The sequence below is a fragment of the Gekko japonicus genome, unplaced genomic scaffold (genome assembly GCF_001447785.1).
Source record: "Gekko japonicus isolate JY-2015 unplaced genomic scaffold, Gekko_japonicus_V1.1 scaffold3056, whole genome shotgun sequence".
Lineage (NCBI taxonomy): Eukaryota > Metazoa > Chordata > Lepidosauria > Squamata > Gekkonidae > Gekko > Gekko japonicus.
The window spans coordinates 127,716-147,611 of NW_015167628.1; the positions used below are offsets into that span (position 1 = coordinate 127,716).

At 44.9% G+C, this 19,896-nt stretch overlaps 1 protein-coding gene across 1 annotated transcript in view; it reads left to right on the top strand.

The window, feature by feature from the left end:
- The first annotated feature begins 1,609 nt into the window (after positions 1 to 1,609).
- The window catches only part of LOC107112847 (opsin-5-like), a 34,235-nt gene continuing 15,948 nt past the window's right edge, over positions 1,610 to 19,896 (top strand). Inside the window, exons 1-3 of the mRNA XM_015414046.1 lie at positions 1,610 to 1,697; positions 11,640 to 11,802; positions 14,207 to 14,334. Of these exons, the coding sequence (XP_015269532.1) occupies positions 1,610 to 1,697; positions 11,640 to 11,802; positions 14,207 to 14,334 (379 nt within the window). The remainder of the gene's footprint in view (positions 1,698 to 11,639; positions 11,803 to 14,206; positions 14,335 to 19,896) is intronic.

The window sequence follows — 19,896 nt, forward strand, 5'->3', positions numbered from 1 at the left end:
CCAGCTCCCTCAATAGTAAACACAGCTCACAGACAAGCTCAGGAAGACCATGGTCTCCCCCTGTTTGCCTCAAGCATCTAGTATTCAGGGGTATACTGCCCCTGAATATGGAGGTTCCCCTTAATTATCATGGCTAAAAATCAGTGGTTGACCTCGTCTCCATTATATTTGTGTAGTTGCCTTTTAAAACCACCCTGACTGGGATGACCTACGCTAGACTGATCTGTCAGATCTTGGAAGCTAAGTATGGTCAGCCCTGATTAGTTCTTGGGTGGGAGACCACCAAGGAGGTCCAAGGTTGCTACCCAGAGGCAGGCAATGGCAAACCACCTCTGTTTGTCCCCTGCCTTGAAAATTCTATGGGTTGCCATCAATGTTCCCTCTAAGCTGTGGAGTCTTGTGAGCAAAAATTCTACATTGTGAGCTTCTGGCACTAAAGTTGTGAGTGAGCAATTTCGCTACTGCCTAAATTAGTTTGCTCTGGAACCATCCTTCCTGAGCTAAGACAAACAATGTGTGAGCTGGAGGCTAAAAAACTGTGAGCTAGCTCATACTAACTCAGCTTAGAGGGAACACTGGTTGCCGTAAGCCGAGATCTATAATGGCGTTTCACTGGGAAGAGGCTTTAAGAGTAACCCAACATGGAACCTGGAAGCCATGTCATGTCACATGTGATGCTGTGCACCCTCCCCACCCCATCCCCTCCAGCTTCTGCTGGTTGGTAAGCATGACCTGGCAACCCTATTAGTGTCCACATCTTGTCTGCGCAGAAATGGCCACAGCTAGCAAACTAGTCTGAGCTGGTAACAGACACTTCTGGCCATAGCTGCCACCTGCTTAAGCTGTCAAAGAACATTTACAGACCGGTTCCTTATGAGTTTGTTTCTCTTCCCCTCCCTTCTTTTAGGCTGTCAGGGTGCCGTCAATGACTAACCAATGTGGACAAGACAGCAGAAAGTTTGTTGTGGGGCTAGCAATTTCTCTGTTTGCCTTTGTAAGATTGCTTTATTTATGTCATTGAAATCGGGTACCGATGCACACGCAGCCTGGATCCTGGCTGGAAACATTATCTTTGACTGCTCGTGGTTTGATTAAGCTGCTAAAGCCCACTGTAATTAGCGTTAGGGCTAGAACAGACAGGCCCCCAGAGAGCCTAAAGCTCCGGAACTCGCTGCAGTCTCATCAAGGCGTATTGATAGAAGCACAACAGCTGGAACCGCTAAGTGGCCTTTTCTGCCCATAAAGTACCTAAGTCGAAACTTTTTAAAAAGAAATATTACCCTGCAGCTAATCAGCATAATCTGTAATTAAATGCACCAGGCTGTAATCAAGTGGAATTACCAGGACCAAGCCTGATCCTATTATCAACCCACCACACAGCCTGAATCTCAGTGCCACCATCGATATGAACTGTCAGCTCCTTTATTCACAGCAATGCACTTGCAGCACCGCCAGTTGACTTTCCTTTAGCCACAAACCGAGAAAAGGCAAAAATACGACAGCCGTGCTGCTTCCCAGGGGAAAGGCGTGCTGAACATTTTGTGGTTAGCCAAAATTCCTCCTGACTTTCATTTAACGTCCTTTGTTGTTGTTGTTGTTGTTGTTGCAGATGGAAAATGCCTCCAATTCTTCAGCGTTCCATTCCACCTTATCTGAAGGAGAAGACCTGATTTTTGGAACACTGTATTCACTTTTTGGTAAGGAGAAAAAGCAAAACACACACACACAGAAATAGTTTTGACTTCAACGAGTCAGATAAACTACCAGCAGATCTAGTATGAGCATGTTCTGAAGACCTTGGTGTTTGTTTACACAATTTATTTATTGAATTAAAATGAGTTGGTTTTTTGGCTCCTTCAGGAAAGTTGGAAGAGTCCAAAACCCTTTTGTGGAAGAATGCCACTGGGCACCTGAAATTTCTTGGGAAGTGAAATTCTGGCACAAAACCTGGTCAGTAGATTTGGATACAAGCCTCAGCCAGCTCTGTCTCAGTCTTCTGAGCTACACTAAGGGATAAATGATGCAATCCTAAACAAGGTTACACCCTTTTAATGAAATCAGTGGGCTCAGAAGGGTGTAACTATGTTTAGGATTGAACCGGAAGAGTAATAAAACTCTGCCATAGGAAGTAGTTAGGTCAAAGTAGGACTTTGTAACGGACTTTTAAAAAACCCTCCAGTGGTATTATATCTGCTCTACAAATTTAAACCACTTTATCTGCCATATTTCTTTGTACATGGAAATCTAGCACGTCTCAGAAGGGTTCTAACCTTTTCCTTGACATGTTTTCTTTTTGGAAAAGCTGTTTGTGGGGGGGGGGAGTATTCCAGTGTGCACACTTCAATTTTACTCGTTTGTGTAAAAGACTTGTATACCTCCTTCCTCTCTTTATGAATATTCAAGATGGCTCACAGTGCTTTTTGTTAAAGTTTAACAACAAAAAATAATTAAATAACAATGAAACCCATCAATCATCATGTCAACATGGCAGCAGCATTGTTCAAACAGCAGCACAGTTTTCATACAATCTGGAAGCAAAGGAGAAAGGGGGGGGGGAAATAAACCACAAAGGGCTGAAACAAAGATGGCTGGTACCCAACCATTGAAGCCCCACTGGCAATAACTGAAAATCCAGACCATATCAAGGTGAGGTATTGTTTGCGCTAACTGGAAGGTGCTCTCTTAGGTCTTTTACATCACCTACTGCCACATTCCTTTCAGCTGGAAATGCCATAGAATGAACTTGGGGCTTTCTGCACGCAAAATGGACGTTCCACCACCTGTCAGCAAGAGTCACTTGGGAGAGTTCCATAAATGGCTCACAGCAACAAAGAGTTCTTCTCTTAGGTAGGCCCCTGAGTCATCTGGAGAAGGGCTTCTTAGGATGACCTCAACTGATGGGCAGCTTTGCATCAGAGAAGACATTCCTGAAATTCTCCATTCAACTGGAACAGTCTAGGAAAAGCATTAGTACTTGCTCCTGCAGATCACAGAAACTGGTCTTTAGACACTGTTTCTGAAGAACGTTCTTGGAGCCAGAATCCACTTGCTGTGATAGGGATCACAGTAATAAAACAGCCCGAACAGAGAGCTGCTATAGCACACATGAAGCTGTCTCATACTGCTCCAAACCATATCAAGGTTTAGTATTGTCTGCACTAACTGGAAGGTGCTCTTTTAGGTGAAGGTCCTTCACATCACCTACTGCCACGTCCTTTTAGTTGGAAATGCCACAGAATGAACTCGGGGCCTTCTGCACGCAAAATGGACGTTCTGCCACTGAGCCACCATCTGCCAATAGTGAATAAGAGACTACACTACTGGTCAGGAAGCCCTTGATTGGAACTTTGTCTCTGCCATGAAACCAGTAGGTAACTTTAAGCAAAATAACGTACACGAAGAACTCTGGACCCTTGAGCAAGCTCTTGAGAATCTCAGTGTTACGGTTATGGATTGCAGCCACGGCAGCCATTCTGCGCTGTACTCACAGCCTAGCACAAGAACAGAAATTCAATACACACGATCCCAGCCATCTGCCTTTTGGGGGATTTGTCTGTTTCAGACTTCCAGAAGCGGCAGGGGAAATTAATCAGTGTCAGTCCTGCCAGCCTCCTGGAGATGCTTAATGATGCACTGAAAAAGGGATCACCACTGTCAGGGAGAAAAGGGATTGATGGTCCCCTAGCAAAAATAACTCGCAAGAATGAAGGGATCAACCTGGGTGTCTGATCAGGCGGGTGCTCTGGGCTTTTGGAGAGGCAATGAACCAGATTCCGCACTCCTAGACAATCCAGATTCTGCATTCATCATGCAAACTGAACAAACCTGCATCCTTTCCCAAAAACGAATTATGTCAAGTGACACATGTTTACATGTTTACCCAATTGAGCTTGAGGGACCTCAGCTTTCATTTTAAAAAAGAAAATGATTCCCTAGCTCTTACAGCAGGAGGGAAGGTGGCATGGTATAGCCCAATCTAAGCAGGGTCAGTAATTGACTGGGAGACCACCAAGAAAAGCTCTGCAGGGGAAGGCAATGGCAAACCACTCCTGCTGCTTACTTGCTTTGAAAAGCCCCTCCAAGGGAAAGACGGTAAAGTGTTTGTGGAAAGATGGAAGCGTCTGTATGGTTGGATTAATTTAATGATCGATTGGATTAATTTAATGTGACAATTGTAGACTCCATTGTATAAAAGAAGAATGATGTAAAAAGATACACATTTTATGGAAAAATGGAAATAAACTTAATATAAGAAAAGCCCCTTGCTGGGGTCACCGTCACTTGCGACTTGATGGCATTTATGTCACATACGTAGCTCTTATAGCCAAAGAGTTTGTGGGGTAAGCAATATCAGATGTAACCACAGAATGATGGCTTAGTAAGATTTCCAGTTGTTGCTAGTGGGATTTCAATGGTGGGTACCAGCCACAAAACTATCAGACCACCTTCTCTTTTCTTCCACGCATGCACACATATACATGGGTTGTAAAAGGCATGCCTACATGCTTCACTCATTTTTGCACTGCATCTGAAGGGTCATGGGGACAGCCCCCCCCCCCCAAAAGGGCCTTTTCCTGTTCTGCCTTCATAGTGATCATCCCATCATATAGAGTTCACAGCCGCCAGGAATACCAGCCAGTTTGGTGTAGTGGTTAAGTGTGCAGACTCTAATCTGGGAGAACCGGGTTTGATTCCCCACTCCTCTACTTGCACCTGCTGATGTGACCTTGGGTCAGTCACAAGCTCTGGCACAGCTGTCCTTGAAAAAGAGCAGTTTGTGTCAGAGTTCTCTCAGCCCCACCCACCTCACAGGGTGTGGAGGAGTTTGTAAGCCGCTCTGAGACTCCAAGTGAAGGGCGGGGTATAAATCCAATCTCTTCTTCTTCAGAGTGGACCCTTGTGGGGGGTCAACACAGCATCAGGACCTCCAAGAACTGGGACTAGAGGATCCCAAAGTGCAATAAATGTTATTGCCTAAAAGGCTTTCAGAAGCAACACAGAGATGTGCTCTAAATAGCTATCGCCCATCGGCCAAGAATAGCTCAGCATCCATTCCTGCATTATTGCTGATGCCACATTAGAATAAGGATGGAAATAGCAGTCACGATCTCATGCCAAAAGTTTCTTGAAAAGTCACTGCAGGCTGCGTGAGCTCCCCTTCCTGCCTTCCCAGTGCTAATGCTGACCTAAATTATCGCATTGTCCTTGACCATCAAAACAGACCTTAGCAATCATCCTGATGTTCTGAGTCAGACTGGCAATAGCCTTCCTGCTGTAATCCAGGTGTTGCTTTTTGTGACAGTTTGTTCTGAAGTCAGGCTTAACAAAAGGCAGGCATCCTCCCAGGAGAAAGCAGGTGTTTTACTCTGCCTTCTCTAGGTTATGGGTAAAGAGGAACAGACAGTTGCGTCCTGGAAATTCTAATGGCACAGAAGTTTGACCTCAAGAGGCTCACCACTATTTGGCTCATTGGGGAAATACACCAGCGTAGTCTAGATAGTACTCCCTGGAGACTATCTCAGGATAGAAAAAAGGTACAGGGGCAAAAAGCTAAAGCCCCTTCTTCACGTCTACCACAGTTACAATCTGAACTGGGCACCACAAGTGTGGGAATTGAGAAGAACCTCCCATTTATGTCTGGCTGTTCCACAGGACACAGGGTGGGGATGGTGACCCCAACTGGTGTACTCCATAATGTACAAAGAGGCCCTCAGGGCTAACACTAGTCTCCTCACATCTTCTCAGACAGCTGACTGAGGAGGTGGTAGGGCTGCCAAATCCCCCCGGGGGGCGGAAATCCCCCCGTCCCAGAGGCCCGCTCCCCGACGTGGGGAATTGGGCCCCGGGGGGAACCCCGCCCCAGCGTGCCCGTCACAGGGAAGTGACGTCATGACGCCGGGCACGCTGGGGACGGGGCCATGGCCGTACAAGGGAAAACTCTATGGTTTTCCCTTGTATGGCTGTGGCCCCGCCCCCAGCGTGCCCGGCGTCATGAAGTCACTTTCCTGTGACACGCAGGAGTCTCCCGCCGGCAAGGTAGGTAACATTTGGCAACCCTAGGAGGTGGAGCCCCTAAGTAGAGGCCCTCGAGAGCAGATAATATAAATCTATTTAGATTTGTTCTTTTGCATACTGATCTGTGTGGCAAAAGTTTGTTTTAGGAACTGAAGTGTTCCCCCCCCCTCCTTTAGTTTTAAAGGGATGGAATGATTGTGGTGCATTGGTATTCCACAGCTCCTGATAAAATGTTCTATGGAAGCTACAAGAGATTAAGGCAGACTGAAGCCAGAAGTACTACTTTGACACTGCACTCCTAAGCAAAGTTAAACTTTTCTATGCCGTCTAAGTACTTCAAAGGTCTTAGATGTAACTCTGCTTAATGCGAAACATTTATATAGAGCAGTTGTTGTTGCTGCTTCTTTAATGCTGTTGTTTAATTTATAGGACAAGGTTAGCAAGAAAGACAGATCCCTGAACTCAAGGAGCTTACAATCTGAAGTTAGGCCAAAAGGATACAGTTACAAGATACACAGGGACTGCATGAAACACAACATTGCCTCTGTCACAGTTAATCCCAACTCCAAATTAAGTTAGAGGCAAGCTCCTCAGGCTGGCGGCCTAACGACTGAAATTTGGTTGAGGGGCATGGCAGGATACATTCCAGGTTATCTTTTATACACATCTACAGATTCATGTAATTAATCAGCTAAGATTTCTGTCCATATGTATTTATGCAAGCCTTCTCCAAGGATCTCAGGTCAGCCATACAAGGATCTCCCTCCTCCATTTTATCTTCACAATAACCCTGTGAGGTAAAGCTAGGCTGAGAGAAAGAGTGACTGGCTTAAATTCATTGATTGCGTTTCATGGCAGACTGGGGATTTCTACCCAGGTCTCCCCATTCTTTGTCCAACACTTTACCAGTTTAACCACATGAACTTTCACACTGAACACATGAATCTGCCTTATACTGCTGAGTCAGACAATTTCTCTGTCAGTCTCTGAACAGTCTAACCTGGCTAGCTCTCCAGAGTCTTCTTGATTCTATTGACTGGCGATACCAGGGATCGAACCTGGGAACTTCTGCATGTAGAGCAGGAGCTCTACCATGATTGAGCCATGGCTCTTCCCAGTGTCCTCTACATTGGGCAACCAGCATAGCTATCACACTTTATGGGCATTCAGAAGGAAAAATTAACAGCAACATACATCTACCTGTGTCCTATAAGATGTATTTTCAGTCTGAGACACTAAAGAAGAGAGAACAGGGATCAGAAAGGCAAGATTTATAGAACAGGGCAAGAACGTGAGGCGCAAAATTGACAATGAATGCTGTGAACAAATGCAGTTGCAGGTAGTTTTTAATCAGTCTTGTGATCACGTGCACATCAAGAGGATAGTTAGTGCTTGTAAATCTTTGCTCCCCAGTAAAGAAGCAATGGTGGCTATGGTATATCTTTCTAACCAAAGCAGCTTCCAAACCCCTTCCCTTTTTGGCTACCCTCAGGCAACTGAGACAGTCCGACTCCGCAGTCTCCGTGCACTGATAATAAGCAGCCAATTCAATAATAAACCTAATGGATATGGTTAATGAAGCCATAAGCAAAGGAGACCCAAATTATGCTTTGCAGTAAAAATCACAGTGGAAACGAGGACATAGGGTTCCGATTCTTTCCTCTGAATCTGACATCTATCAGCTCTTAAGTGTTTAAGAATGTGCTAGTTCTGCTGCACCGTTGGTGGAGAAGAGGCTGTATCAAGCATTACATATTTTTGGCATGTTACTGTTATCATAATATTTAATTTGCAAACTAATCTATTAGGAAACCTTTCCAGCTCTCCCTCATGTGCTCCAGTTGTATTCAGGTCCTCCTTTGCAATTACATAGGAAAAACTCTTTTTAAATGAAATTAGCATGACTTAATAGGAAAAGGAAAATCCTTGGCATTACATTTTAATTACTACTGTTGTCTCAACTAAGTTCAAACAAAAGAGCCGCTTCAGTTGGATTTGCCATAATCCAGGATGTTCCTCCTTGCATTTCTTTAACGTGCACAGTATATTATTGTATGAAACCTATCCTCATGAGAAAGAATGCCCTTCCTGCCTCTCCCCCGCCCCCCCCCCCAAGACTTGGTTATCCCTGTGAGGACAAATTTCACTTGAAAATACTGAAAACCAGGTTTTGCTGTCCACGTTGTTTATATGGCTCTCTAAGTGCTTCTAAAAGATCAGTAAAACATTTTCTAGAAGAAACTGCATTAGCAGTCCAGGTTGCTTCACTTCTCTAAGGGAGATTTCATGCTTGCTCTTTTCAGGCATTACATTTCTGGTGTCCCTATCTCACGTCTTGGGAAAGCACGCTTGGTACGATCTTCTTGGCAAGGGTGATAGCCGTTTTATGTGAAAAAGACAATACATGTGTTTTCCAGCTATGGTTTGTGCTGCCCCCAAAGCCACATTTTCAAGGGTATGTGTTCAAAATATGCATTCTGCCCCCTTCACACAAAATGGCTATCATACGTACCAAGAGTCACCCAGTGAACCCAATGCATCGTATGCTGTTCCAGTGCACAAGAAAGGAGCTCCAGAAGCATACCCGAAAAAGGCTACTGTGCTTTTTGAAATAATCTGTGGGACAGAAAGTATAGAATTAGATCTTCTGGAAATTGATATCTTCTTGGAAATGCCTATCAAGATGTGATCCAACTTAAAATGGTGTATTTCAGAGAGACCAGAGAATTCAGTGGGAACTTCTCCTAGATCCTGAGAAGCAGATAGCTAGGGTTATTTTAAGGAATGCTTCCACAGAATGTTCGTTAGGGCGTTTGCATAAAGGGCATAGAACTAAAGTACAATGGAACAGCTCAGGAAGACACTTCTATAAGAGAATAGGACTGTAGTCTACTGTAATGTTTACCGTATGTATTATCTTGCTTTTACTTCTATCTTTGTAACCCATTTTCTGCATTATGGTATGTCATGCCCTGGGCAGGTTTTTTTTTTGTTTGCACTGTTTTCTAATTCTGTAATTTTCTAATTACACACACACACACTGTAATTCAACCTTGAGTCTCTGTGAGAAATGTGGGCTAAAAGAAGTAAGTAAGTAATAAGGTTAGCAACAAACTTTGTTCTTGTAGTACAGACTGGGAATTATCCAATTTGCATGTAGGTATCTGTACAGTCAGGGGCTCTGCCTGTAAGTAACATATCATGAAGTAACATATCAAAAGAGCCCAGCAGAATAAAACCAATTCTCCATCTTGTCCTGCTTCCTGTTTCTCCAATGGCCAACCAGGGCCCCAGAGGGCAAAGCCTCCACCTGTTTGTATATTTCCAGGAACTGGCATTTAGAGTTATACTGCCCCTGAATACAGAGGTTCTGCTTCAGTAATAGCCACTGATGTTAGTGAATGTGTTTAATCCTCAATTAAAGCCTTCTAATCTAGGGGCCATCACTACATCCTGTGGCAGTGCGTTCTGCATGCAGGGAGTTTAGTGAAAAGTATATTCCTGTAATGTTTGTATAGATACTGATAAGAATACTAAGGAATATATATACACTTAAGGTTTGTATTTAGGTAATGAGATGGTGAAATTGTGTTTATATTGTATTTATATGGTGTTCAGACAATATAAGTGTTAAGTCGCGAACTTAACAAAGAGTCGGAGAGTGATTCAGCAAGAATGCTGCTTTTATTCTTCAACTCGAACTCACTTCCAACACGGATCAACATCAGTCAGCCAGAACCCATTTAGACAGCTTTAACATAGCTGCTGTTCTGTATTTAAACATTCCCGGCTAATATAGCCACGCCTACTGTACATTTCACAACCAATAAGGTTGAACCATTAAAGGCCAATCACAAGCGTTCCCACTCAGGGAGCTTCTTCATGGTGATTGGATATTGCTTCCTGGGCTAGTGTTCCTATAGGTTACATTAGGATCCTAGCCCAGGACACAGCTTAACATTAGATGTCTATGAGCAGATTCACAAACACGCAGTACATGCATTCAAGTCAATTAGAATACACTACAATAAAGTAAAAACAAGTGACCCATTGATTGGGAAAAGGCTGAAACTTTTCCCCTATGCAATTGTCCAGAAGGGAGGGACATGTAACGGAAAGCTTAATTTCAGAGCAAAGTTTACAAGCATAGCAGCTGCTTGGAAGGTAGCCTGCAGCTGAGTGGTCACATGACCAGAGAGGCAGAGAGAGAGAGAGAGAGAGAGAGAGTGAAATAATCAGGCCCATAGCCAGGATTTTATCATTCAGGGGGCCTTTAAATAAGTCAGGGGGCACTGATGTCACAAAATAAAATTTAAAAAAAATTAAAAACTCACTTTTGCAGCATTCGCACTCTGTCTGCCTATGTGGGGAAGCAAGCCACACTTGGGGAAGGGGTGGGGAGTCCTCTGGGTGGCCCAGACAGTTGGTAGTTCTCCGGGCAGCCCATAGAGCCAGGGGGCTGGGGGCTGGGACTGGAGGGGGGGGAACGGTTGAAAAAGGTGGTTAACAGCTGACTGCTGACCAGAAAAGGAAGGGGAGAAAGGGTGCTCTCGGATGGAAGAGAGAGAGCGTGGACCCTGTGAGCTGCTGAGGAGTTTAATGATAGAAACTCCTGGTGTATAACTCAGACACGCATAGTGCTCCTCTATAAGAAATCCTGTTGGGGAAGGTTATACAGTTTTAGCTAGGGACCAACTGCAAGTGAAGCAGCTTAAGGAGACGCTAGACTGTGGCAGAGCCTTCAATAGAGCAGAGATATAAAAGTTGGAGTGTGCAGGAAGGGTGTGGTCTGGAAGAAAACTTAAATACCTAAGAGCAGTCCAAAGTTTTTAAAAAAGGGAACAAAAGAAAGCCTGAGCAATTGATTGACTCCTTGTAAATAACCCCGACCCCCGTTGTTATTTTAAATAAACTTGTATTTGTGTTTAAAGTGGAGAGTGTCATAAACTTATGTGAAGATATATCTTCTGTCCTGAATCTACCGCCTATTAGCTTCATTGAGAGTCTCCCAGTAGTTACAATGGGGCTATTGGAGTCTCCACCCCCTCCTTAAAGGGCCAGCTCCATTCCTTAAAGGGCCCACCACTTCTTAACGGCTTCTTGCTTTTTCTCAAAAGCATTTAAAGGATCCTTTAAATGCTTTTGAGAAGAAGTGGGGTGGCATGTACCCTTCTTCCTCCCCTCCTGTAAGATTTAAAGGGCCCTTCAACTGATTGGCGGGGAGCACGTGGCCACTGATCAGCTGAAGGGCCCTTTAAATCTTACAGGAGAGGAGTACACACTACCCCTGCTTCATTAGGGGGGCACCAGAAACAAAATTTGCCCCACATGCCACAAAATCCTGGCAATGGGGCTGCTCCCCCCAGCCATTACATAAACCTCTGTCAGGTTTCCCCCTGCGTTGGAACTGATGCTAGTGTGGAGGAGGGGGATTAAAAAAAAGATAGAAATTGTACCAATTTACAGACACATTTGGTCATACAACTCATAATCGTCTGTGGATGACAGATAAACATGAGAGGCCGTTGTCCAGGCAGATACTGTGCCTTCTTCAAGTCACTCATTGACTGAATTTACGATGATGTGCCTTTTCACTGCGGGTATTGCCTCTGATTTTCCCTCAGGTGTTGTGTCTCTCTTTGGAAACTCTCTCCTCCTCCTGGTAGCCTATCGGAAGAGAGCCATCTTGAAGCCTGCTGAATTCTTCATTGTGAATCTCGCCATCAGCGATGTGGGCATGACTGTGATCCTTTTCCCCCTGGCCACACCATCCTTCTTTGCACACAGGTAGCTTCTTTCCTTTCGCCCTTATTAATCAGTTATATACTTGTAGCCAGCTCTTCGTCTAAGGGCTCCAAAAGACTTCCACACAAAATCCCCCACTATATTTGGGAGCATCCACATAATATGATACCCAGTCCAGGCATGATGGATTAGCCTCTTGTATTTTCTCCCCAATAAACCACATTAACTAAAGACCTCCTTAAGTCTACATCCTCCGGGAAATTGCAGGGTGACATGCATGTAGACGCTGTGCCTGCAGCCAATCTGGAGAGAGGGCAGAGGTAGGCTCCACATTTTCTTCCCCCCTTTTCAGTCCTTAATGGGCTTTCTTTCTTTCTTGTAGCTGAGCCACCATGTAGCTTAACACTGGGGCTCAGCTGGGAAGCGGTAAAGGGAGGGGAAAGGGGGGAAGCGTGATAGTAATATCTATCAAAAGCAGAATAATCTCTGCACTGGTCGCCCATATGTTTCAGGGCACAATTCAAAGTACTAGTTCTTACCTTTAAGGCTGTAAATGCCTTGGGGCCAGGGTACCTGAAGGACTGTATCCTTCAGCACTGTCCAGTGTGTCAGTTAAAAGATCTGCCCCCCAAGCCCTTCTGTCAGGGTTGCCATTTGCCTGCTAGGGATAGGAGATGTCCCACCTCCAGCTCCCGTTGCCTGTTGGCACATCATCAGCCCGCAAGGCAAAAAAAAATAAAAAATAAAATCACCAACAGATGATGTTACATCAGTAAAAAACCTGGAAGTGACATCACACCTCTAGGAATTGCAAAAACTCTATGGTAAAAGTAACTCCCTCCTGGCTTTTAATTAGGAGTTTTATCTTACTCACTTTTTAATAGAAGAAGAAGAAGAAGAAGAGATTGGATTTATACCCCGTCCTTCACTTCCTGAAGGAGTCTCAGTGCAGTTTACAATCCCTTTTCCTTCCACTCCCCACAACAGACACTCTGTGAGGTAGGTGGGGCTGAGGGAGCTCTCCCAAGAACTGCCCTTGAGCGAGCAGCTCTGAAAGAACTCATGACTGACCCAAGGTCACACCAGCACCTGCATGTGAGGAGTGGGGAATCAAAGCTGGTTCTCCCAGATTAGAGTCCACACTCCTAACCACTACACCAAACTGACTCTCGTTAGTCTGCTTCTGTTTCATGGATAGTTTTTATTATGTTTATGGCCAATGGCTTGTTTTTATATTATGACATCATTGCAAGCTGCTTCAAGCAGGACTCTGAAGAGGTGGCATAGAAATGCCCTAAATAAAGAAAGAAATCTGCTTAAATTCCCATCTTTTATAATGGCTGATTTCGCACTAGAGCTGCCTCGCTGTTGTGCCGACATTTGCCCCTGTTCTATTGGTCAATTTCACACCCGAAGGCTGCGCGGCTGATTTTGACCTGCGGCTTCGCCTGATTTCCTCCGCAGTTTCGTTGATCCTCAAAAAAACAGAATCACAAAACTGTGGGGAAAATCAGGTTAAGCCGTGGGTCAAAATCAGCCGTGCGGCTTCGGGTGTGAAATTGACCAATAGAACCGGGGCAAACAGCGGCGCAACTGCGAGGCAGTTCTAGTGCGAAATTAGCCAATGAGTTGCAGAACCAAACATTCCTGGCTACAAACTTTTGCACAACACATACAGATCTTCTTCTGGGGAAAATGTAATTATGAAGCTTGTTCACTGGGCTGGATCCTGAAGATCTGTCATGCTAGCAGAGGTATTTCCCTGCAGCAGCGGAAGAGCTTCTTGCTTCATGGGAAGACTCCTTTTATCAGAGGAAATCACCTTTGGTAGCACAACAGATCTGCAGGCTCCATCCCACTGGCTTCCTTTAAAAAAACATAGTGTATGAAAACTAATAAAGAACTTTTGAGAAGAAGTGGGGTGGCATGTATGTATATTTTTGAGCACAGACAGTCCTGGAAGCTATTTTACCAGTGATGGGTGTGTGATGTGGCTAAAGGATCTCTTTACAACCACAATAAAGTAAAGGTAAAGGTTTCCTTGCTCGAAAGCCAGTCGAATCCGACTCTAGGGTTGCGGTGCTCATCTCCGTTTCCAAGCCGAAGAGCCAGCGCTGTCCGAAGACGTTTCCGTGGTCATGTGGCCGGCATGACTAAACACTGAGGCGCACGGAACGCTGTTACCTTCCCACCGAAGTGGTACCTATTTATCTACTTGCGATTTCTTGCTTTCGAACTGCTAGGTTGGCAGGAGCTGGAACTAGAGACGGGAGCTCACTCCATCATGCAGCACCCGGGTCTCGAACTGCTGAACTACTGACCTTCCACAGCCTGCAGTTCAGCGTCTTAACCACTTGAGCCACCGCAGCTCCACAACCACAATAGCCATGCCAAAAATGCCTTGAGAGCAAGTCATTTATTTCGCTTACTTATCTTTCCCTTCCAGGTGGCTGTTCAACCATGCCATGTGCACCTTCTATGCCTTTTGCGGAGTTCTCTTTGGCCTGTGCAGTCTCACCAGCCTAACAGCGCTAAGCACCGTTTGCTGCATGAAGGTCTGTTATCCAGCATATGGTAGGTGCTGGGAAGCATCGCTCCAATATCCCGTCCTCTTTCTCGTCCTCAGTATCTCGGTTGTCTCCCGTCTTTCTCCCACCACCCCTTTCAGAGGGTTAGACAAGTCATGAATCTCTTAGCAACATCTCTCCTAGGAGGACTTTCCATTAGGGATCCTATTCATCAAATGCTTGAAATTGCAGTAATTAGCACAAAAAATAATACAGCAGCTACCCATTTTCTTTTTTCATTTGCATATGCAGATTAATCATCGGCCTGTCTGCTGGGGGCGGGAGAGGACAACTTACTTTTCAGCGTCACCAGTCACTAGAGTATTCCCCCTCCCCCTTTCCAACATAGAAACAATGTGGGATCCCTGGTGACATCATTAAAAGAGGGACAGAAATGCAGAGAGGAAAAATTCAAAATACCTTATGCACATGAGCATGTTGATGAAAGTGCCGCACAATCCGAGAACATAATGAATCCACCTTGAAGAATCATCCTTTTTCATCCCCTTTGCAGGATGTATATGGATCGGCAGCAATGCAGCCCCTGGGTCAAAACTGGCCCCTGAAGCATCCTGCATGGACTCAGAGCAATGCTCCCTCTAAGCTGTGGAGTCTTGTGAGAAAAATTATTCTTTGTGAGCTACTGGCATTAAAGTCGTGAGTGAGCGATTTGGCTGCTGCATCAATTAGTTTGCTCTGGAGCCATCCTTCCTGAGCTAAGGCAAAAATGTGTGAGCTGGAGGCTAAAAAGCTGTGAGCCAGCTCACAATAACTCAGCTTAGAGGGAACACTGCTTGTAACCCAGAGCAAAGGTCAGGCCATGTACTGTTAATAGTCAGGAGGACACAGTTTCATGTACGGTCATCATTCAACTGTTCAAAAAAACAAAAAACAAGCACACAAGACTGGTTAACTGACTGATGAAGTAGATCAAATAATAGTGTTTCAAGTAATAATTTAGTAGAGTTCTCTCTATATATGGCGCCTATGAAAAGAATAACATTCCAAATGTGTCCCTTCCAACCTTCTGCAAGATGTAACCCGCACAATCTCTTCTAGACCAGCAAACTTAGCAACATATATCTTCTCCTCAAACAATGATTGAAATAGAAATATTATACAAATAAAGTGAACTGACTTGATTTGCTGACAAAACTCTGCTTGTTACGTTATCCGATAAATTTCTTCTGCATCAAGCTCGAATGAATCGCATCAATCCTACGTATACGAGTTCTAGTCTGTTGGCATCCATCTTGAGCTCTAAGTATGATTCACTGCTTGTTTATCCCCAGTAATGTATAGCAATGTATTTCAGACACAATGTACCTGAGATGGGAAGCTTGGCCTCACTGCGAGGCGCCTCAGTGACAGGCGACGAAAGAGGCTGTATGTTCTGCAGAGAGAGTTTAAATTGAAAATATGATGTTCCTTCCTATGAATCATCACCAAATTGAGAAAGAGTAAAGTGACTTCTCCCATGTGTCTCCTGGGAGGCAAAAACACACACATCATGGAAGACACTGTGGGGAGCGTAGTGGCAGAGTGAGATTGCTGTCTTGTTTATTCTGAATGGATGCGTCATGACGGCTTTGCTGAATGTGATGCTCACTGGAAGTCAGGGCCCTTGACAAAAAGAGTGTCAGTTCATTAACTAATAACATCAGTCAGAGCTAATTGTTAGAAGTCGGCCTCCTTAAATGTGAAGAAGCTGCTGCTATATGGTGATCCCCAACATGAAGTCCGCCGTGCCCACTGTTGGATTTCCCGGTGCTCGCTTGCTTCTCCTCCAGCCATTCCTGGTTTTCTTCCACATCCTTGGAGAAGGAGGCATTTCAAGAGAATCCAGGAGGCATCACTTTGGGTCTGTGGGAAGCACCCATTCAGAAAAAGCCGGCTGTATCACAGGAAGATGCTAGGTTTAGAGCCTCTCAACCTTTTGCGATTCCCCCCCCCCCAGTCATTTTGTGGTGGGCCACACCTCCCATGGCACCCATTTTGGTACTGGTCACTACCTTTTCTCAAAATTCCAAAAATTTTGGAACACAATTTGGCTAAACAAGTCTTGGGGAGCCCTGTGCTAGAATAAAAATGTGTTCTTTGTTAATATGCCAGAACACTGATGTGCATTTTATCTACAACATGCTACCTTGGTTACTCCTGTGGAATTATTAAAGGCAGGGATCCCTCCCTGGTGGGGGAGGGGGCTGGTGTATGAATATAGGCTGAGGAGGGGGCATGGCCGGGGAAGGGCCATGGCTCTATGACAGAATACCTGCTTTGCATGCCGAAGGTCTGGGACATGGAAGTGACGTCATCACATTGGGGACATCATGTGCAGCACTCTGGTATGAGGGCAAAACTCTATGGTAAGTTTGGCCTAAAACCATAGAGCTTTGCCCTTAAACCAGAGCATCACTGTATGACATTGCCAATGTGATGACGTCACATTGGCAATGTCCTGGAATGCCCCCAAATCTGCCTGCCAGAGCGTCGAAAGGAACTGACAACCCTACTTTTGATGAGTAGATAACTACCTGCTCACTTGGATGAGTGCCTCTTTGTTCTGGTCCACAGCTGAGAAAAAAGAGGCCTTGTCTGTCCAGGAGCCTGTCAGCAGTAGTGATGCTGGAACATTCAGCACTTGGCTCATAAATGGTGAACAGAGAGCTGATTTTTTGACAATCGTTTCAACTGTTCATGGCTCTTCAACAGGTTGCTTCCCTGTATTCCGTCTTAACCATGCAGCACAATGCAACTGGCGTTTTGTGCATGCCCATTCACACACAATCTGACTGAGTTCTACTACCATTCCACCTTTCCTGCATAGCTGCTCCACTCAGCAAGCAATTGTTTAAATACATAATCAAACCAGTCACAAATCATACACATTTAGTAATAAATGCAATCTATGCTTTAATAAAATCCTGCCCTTCCATGTCCCTAGTGACATGAATGGCTGCTGGTTGATTTGACTTGTGTTGACCCACTGCGAATGCGTTTGGCAGGATCTTGCAGCTGGCCAACATGAATCGGACAGAGTGGGTGATGTCCTCACATCTGATCAGCACTTTCAAGCGTAGTAAGTCTGACAGTCGAACATCATGGCGAATCTTACAGCATCCCTAGTCAGCAGTGGCAAAAGGCTAGCTGAACAGCCCTGGGACTGGAAGCCACGCTGGGAGGAAAATGTATAGGAGTTGAAGCTGAAGAAAGGCCATCCCATGCTAGAAGTGAGTGCCTTGGATGGGGATGAGCTGCAGACTGAAGCCATGGAACTGGAACTTGCTGTAGCCTTTTTCATCCGATATGCACAATGGACCAAAAAATGCAGATCCAGAGGGAGATCAACCACAGCGTGGAGTGATGGGTGAGGAAAATCCTTTACAGACTTCTCTGTCTCAAGTGTCACCCTATGAAGACCGCAGAGGATGAGATCAGACCACTGTAAGTCTGGGGGCACAACCTAGCAGTGGCCTGTGAATTACAGGGATTAAAAAGACTGGCGATTATACCTGGCTCAGTTTGGTATCTTTGGTAGCAGCCTGAATAGTTCAACTTAGCGCGAGCTCTTCAGAGCGGGGAAACTAAGCAGGGTCCGCCATCACGGTTAGTACTTGGATGAGAGATGGCCAAGAAAGACTGGGGTTCTAGGCGTATCTCTTTCCCAGGATGCCCCATGGATGGGGTTGCCATGAGTGAGTTGCAACATGACGGCACATGACATCTTCTGCAGATGTGATTGGGCTGGTATACTGAAAGAGACCTTTATAGGCTGCCTTGGTAGTCCTGCAAAATATGTCCCCAAGAAGACTTGCAGCTGGGTTGCAAAACATGGCTTGGACAAGGATGAGAACGAATTCAGAAGGAGGTAAAAGGACAAAGATGGACCTTTTCAGTGTGCCGTGGAGTGTTGCTATGATGGGAACATGTCCTTGGAAACAGGCGCCCTGAGCCCCGCTTTCCAAGGAATAAAGGCAAGGGATTCTACTGAGCCCCAGGACCTGTTTGTTTTCAAAAGAGGTGCTCCAGGCAGCTGCTTGTGCCATAAAGCCTCCCTGGGCCACTGAATTTATTGTCGTCATATACCAACAAGGCCCTGGAATAGTTCTCCATCATGTCCCCACTCAGTGCCTCACTTTAAACAACTTTTGGGAAGCCATCTCTCCTCCTCTTGCCATTTTAGTCTGTTTCCCCAAAGACTGTGAAACACACTTTCACTCGCTCACTAGCTTATCTTTTCTGCAATGCACTTGTGCATTTTCTCTGCTAGCAAATGAATAATCTCAGCATATCTTTAATTGCTTTAGTTTCAAAGAAATGTTATCCCTACAGACGTCTGAAGACTTAGGTTTTTTTTTTAATTAAGCCTTTAGAAGATCAGAGTCTTTAGGAGTTAAGCAAGGGAGGAGTGGGACACAAAGAAACTCCCGCTTGCATGGTACACATGGAACAGCCTCTGATTTAAATAAAAATTAGATTTCGATTTACATAGAAGGTCAGCTTTTCCGCCACTGTACATTTTTGTATACAGTATCTCCTCCCTCATTTTAAAAAAGAAGTTACTAACCCTTGCAAATAGATCCTAAATGCCAATCAAGAGTCTAAAAGGGCCAAATATGATTTAGAAATACAAAAGAAGCCGCTGGTCCAGTTGTAGGTCCCTTGGCCACAGTCTTCAAAGTTTGTTGCCAACAAAAGAGAAACTGTAATTGCCATCTGGATGGATTGAATTTACTGTCCTATTGATGTTTTTTATTGTCGCTTTTAACTATGCATTAATTGTAATTTTAAATGTTTTATAATGACTGTAAATCACCCAGAGCCTGTTCGCAGGGTAGGCTATTAATAAGACATAATATTAATAATGATTATGATGATGCCGACGACTTCCTTCATTATCTTTAGCATCTTTGGTTCTTCACTAGACCCTTCATTTGGAATTGCCATAGAGCATATTTGTTACAGATAATCCAGTCACAATCGACCTGTGGTTTTTCAGTGTTTTCTAGACATTTTTAGATCAGATTTGGAGTGGTCTCTAAAAATTCAAATTCAAAACATAGTTGCGGCACCGTGCCTGCCTTTGATGATGCTGACAGCATTATTGAGGCTTCCAAAGACTGTTGTCCCTTTACAGTTCTGTCTCTTCCAATTTAACTAAGTACTTCCTGTCAGGGGTCGTTTCGTAGAAAAAGAGCTAGGGGAACTCATTAGCATAACTCATTAGCATATGCCACACCCCCTGACATCACCGGAAGTGTGTCATTAGGTCACACACCCTGACAACCACAGAAGTGTGTCATAAGGCCACACACACCACCCCCAACGGTCCCGGCCGCCGCCGGCCTTGCAGCTCCACTGCCGAGCCCCATGAGGGGCCCGGCGGTGGACCTGCAAGGCCAGCGGGAGTGCAAGGAAGCCCTGCGAAGGCCCTCCCTGTTAGATTGCGCTAACAAAGGACTCGTAGAGTGATTCAGCAAGTGATTCAGCTTTATTGGAAGTAACGAACAAGCACTAACTCAGTAAGAAACCAGAACAAGAAACTGTGGGAGCTATGCTCCTTTTTAAA